Genomic DNA, 3,325 nt, shown 5'->3' with positions numbered 1-3,325 from the left:
TCTTGTAGCCTTATGTTCACACTTTATCAGATGGGTGTGAAAAGTGTCTACCTCAATAGGTACTTGAATGTGGAAGTCAATCAGGATGTTAGTAATTATGTCGTTGACAAGAATGGTGTCATTGAGAAGGATGATTATATGGAGGTTGATGAGGATGATTACTTTCCTATTTCCAATGTAACACTTGAGGCCAAAGAGGGCGAGGAGTAGTTGTAACACCCGAGGCCAAATAAGGCGGGGAGTGGTCGCCCAAATTCAAATTGAAATGAGAGGATCCTGGGGTTGTGCAGGAAAGGAACTATAAGGTTGAATAAAGACTTATAAGGATTGATTGGTACTACCTATACCAACAAGATGCATCTTCTTTTCGGTAGCCTAACAAATAAAAACTCAACGGTTAAACATGCTTAACTTGGTGTAGTATTTGAATGGGTGACCTTCTGGGAAATTTCCGAGAAATCGTGTGAGTGAAGACAAGCATGCTAAAAAAACTAATGTTGGTTTGTGGGGTCAGACGCTAATCATGAATGCAAACTAGGGTGTTATAAATGGCATCAGAGTATACCTCTCCCAGTATGATGTGGTTCGAGGATAAACTAAAAATAAGTTGGTGGGCATGTAACACCCGAGGCCTAAGAGGACGGGGAGTGGTTGTAACACCCGAGGTCGAAGAGGGCGGGGAGTGGTCGCTCGAATTTATATCGGAATGAGAGGATCATGAGATTGTGCATGTATGGAACTGCATGGTTGAAGGAGGGCTTATAAGGATAGATTAGTACTAACTATACTAATAAGATGCGTCTTTTTTTGTTAACCTAACAAATAAGCATTTCACAGTTAAGTGTGGTTGACTTGGAGTAGTATTTGGATGGGTGAACTTCTGGGAAGTTTCCTGGAAAGCGTGTGAGTGAGGACAAAGCATGCTGAAAAGACATGTGTTGATTTGTGGGATCAGTCGGTAATCATGAAAGTAGTTTGGGGCGTTATAGCCAACATAATAATTTAAAATGTAACCAAGTCTCAAGATAAGGCTACTCAAGATAAGGAAGAAGAAGAAAATGAAAGTGAGGAAGAAGAGGAAACTACAAATGACTCTAACACAACTGATGAATAAGATGTCACAGACATTGTGCACTGTAAGGAGAAAGTTTGGTGGAAAGAGAATTCCTATGAATATCCCCTCTGCTCCCATGGATAACATTTCATTTCATTATGAAACAGGTGTTCAGAAGTGGAAGTATGTTTTCCAAATAGGGATTTCTTGTGAAAGAGATCCAGGTAAAGAATATTTTGATTGTAAAGAGAGAATGAAGTTTCTAAAAGCAGCTGGGTTAATGAAAATTGTAACCGATGGTGGTCCTTGCTATGAAAAATTGGTTAAGGAATTCATTGTGAACATTAATGTTAAGTGTAATGTTGAAGGCAACAAAGAGTATAGAAAGGTGTATGATAGAGGAAAGTGTGTGAAGTTTTCCTTTTCAGTAATTAATGACTATTTAGTCAAAAGTAAGTCTTCAAGGTCTGATAAGGTTCCCTCAATAGACAAGATTGCTAAAGAGATCATTGGTGGGCAAGTGAAGCAATGGCCGAAGAAATGTATACTCTCTAGTGGAAGCTTGAGTGTGAAGTATGCTATTCTTAATAGGATTGGTGTAGCTAATTGGACACCCACATATCATAGTTCAGGTATAACCACTGCTTTGGCCAAACTTATCCTCCAAATAGGAACAAAGGCAAAGTTGAATTTTGGAGAATATATGTTTGAGAAAGTTAGGAAACATGTTGATTGTTTTTCTATGAAGCTTTTTAGTGATGTTCAGTTGTTGAAGACAATGTTGAATGTTGGATCTGGTTATCCTAAGTTGATGAAGGAATTTATGGTTAAGAATGATGGTATTACTCATGGGTTGCTAAATTTCAGGTGCAAGCTATTTGTTGGGACAGATGTCATAGACATTAGTCTTCCCAATGTTCTTATTATTGATGAATTTGGTTTTGATAATATGCTAAGTCTGCAATCAGAAGCAGCTATTGTCACATCACTATTCTGTATTAGGTAGGAACTCATGCTACCTTGGAATATAGAAAATGTTATCTTTGTTAATTGTTAAACACGTCGAGACTCATGGCATCCAACCACATATTGGTGTTACCTCTCTAATATGTGATATTTTTAGTGTTCAAAAGAAAGAAATTGGTAGTTAGGTTAGTAAGATTGGTGATGCTCCAAGTGTGTTGTCCATGAGTTACACAGTGATTGTTGGGAAACATGTGGTGGACATTGTGATATTTGTTGATGAAATTATTCTAGTTATTATTGAATAAATGTTGTATGTTGCTTCGGCCTTAGGGCCTATGAGAAGTCACATTCTCAAAGGTTTTGAATCATGTGAGGCATATTCTCATCATATATGAACCTCTTCATCTTAACCTCTTGTTGTGGCTACTGCAATGTTGAGGTTCAGATTTGTGGTATGTGTTCTTGTGTTCTTGTTCTCTTGCACTTGTGTCTATTCTAGGCTAGATTTTTTTCTGTTATCCTTTCCCAGTTTGAGAAAATTAGGGGGAAATGATGATATGTTGATATGCAAGAAAGGTTGTTTCTTATATATGGCGTTCATAAGAAGGTTGTGTGTTGTTACCTTGATGTTTTTATAAACTATAACAATGGTTTGTATTCTTCTAAATTTGGTATTCATTTCTGATCTTATCATGTGTTTGATGTTCTAGTTTTTTGTCCATATCTTTGCCATTTGGATTCTCTGAAGAAATCTATCGCTGTTGTGTATACTGAAGATATATTTTGTTGTTGTGTATGTTCTAATGTGTGAATTTATTTGAAGATATACTCATGCATATCTTGTAGATATTATAAAAGTTTTTTAGCCAAAATTTGCCAAAGGGGGAAATTGTTGTTCCTTTGATTGGCTTCTTTAGGTGAAACAACATGGACAATACAAGATGTAAATTGTGAAGAGGCATCATGTGGCATAAGATGTTCCAGCACGAGTACATTATCTAGAGATGTGTTTTAGTTTTAATTCCTTCTAGAGATGCTGAAGATTTTTGTTGGAAGAAGCTTGTTAATCCAATTCAATTTGGAAAAGATTCTATTCAAATAATAAGATTTGATTGCATTTACATTTGCATTGAATAATGGACGAATATTTGATTTGATTGGATTTGCTTTAAAGAAAATATTTATTTGAAAATGCCTTGAAGGAAGATTTATTTTAGTTTTAGTTTATTTAAGATTGTGCTGAAATTGAATATGCAAAGATATTGATTGAACATTAATTTCATGAAGATATTTAGTTAGATATGT

General features: G+C 35.8%; 1 protein-coding gene across 1 annotated transcript; it reads left to right on the top strand.

Moving 5' to 3' along the window:
* The first annotated feature begins 1,115 nt into the window (after window positions 1-1,115).
* Window positions 1,116-2,060, top strand: LOC127102486 (uncharacterized). The gene has a single exon (XM_051039854.1). The coding sequence runs from the start codon at window positions 1,116-1,118 to the stop codon at window positions 2,058-2,060; it is 945 nt and encodes a 314-aa protein (XP_050895811.1).
* Window positions 2,061-3,325: the final 1,265 nt, after the last annotated feature.

This window comes from Lathyrus oleraceus, chromosome 7, assembly GCF_024323335.1.
Source record: "Lathyrus oleraceus cultivar Zhongwan6 chromosome 7, CAAS_Psat_ZW6_1.0, whole genome shotgun sequence".
Classification (NCBI taxonomy): domain Eukaryota; kingdom Viridiplantae; phylum Streptophyta; class Magnoliopsida; order Fabales; family Fabaceae; genus Lathyrus; species Lathyrus oleraceus.
Note: the sequence above shows the minus strand (reverse complement) of the source record. Positions and strands in the feature narration are given on the sequence as shown.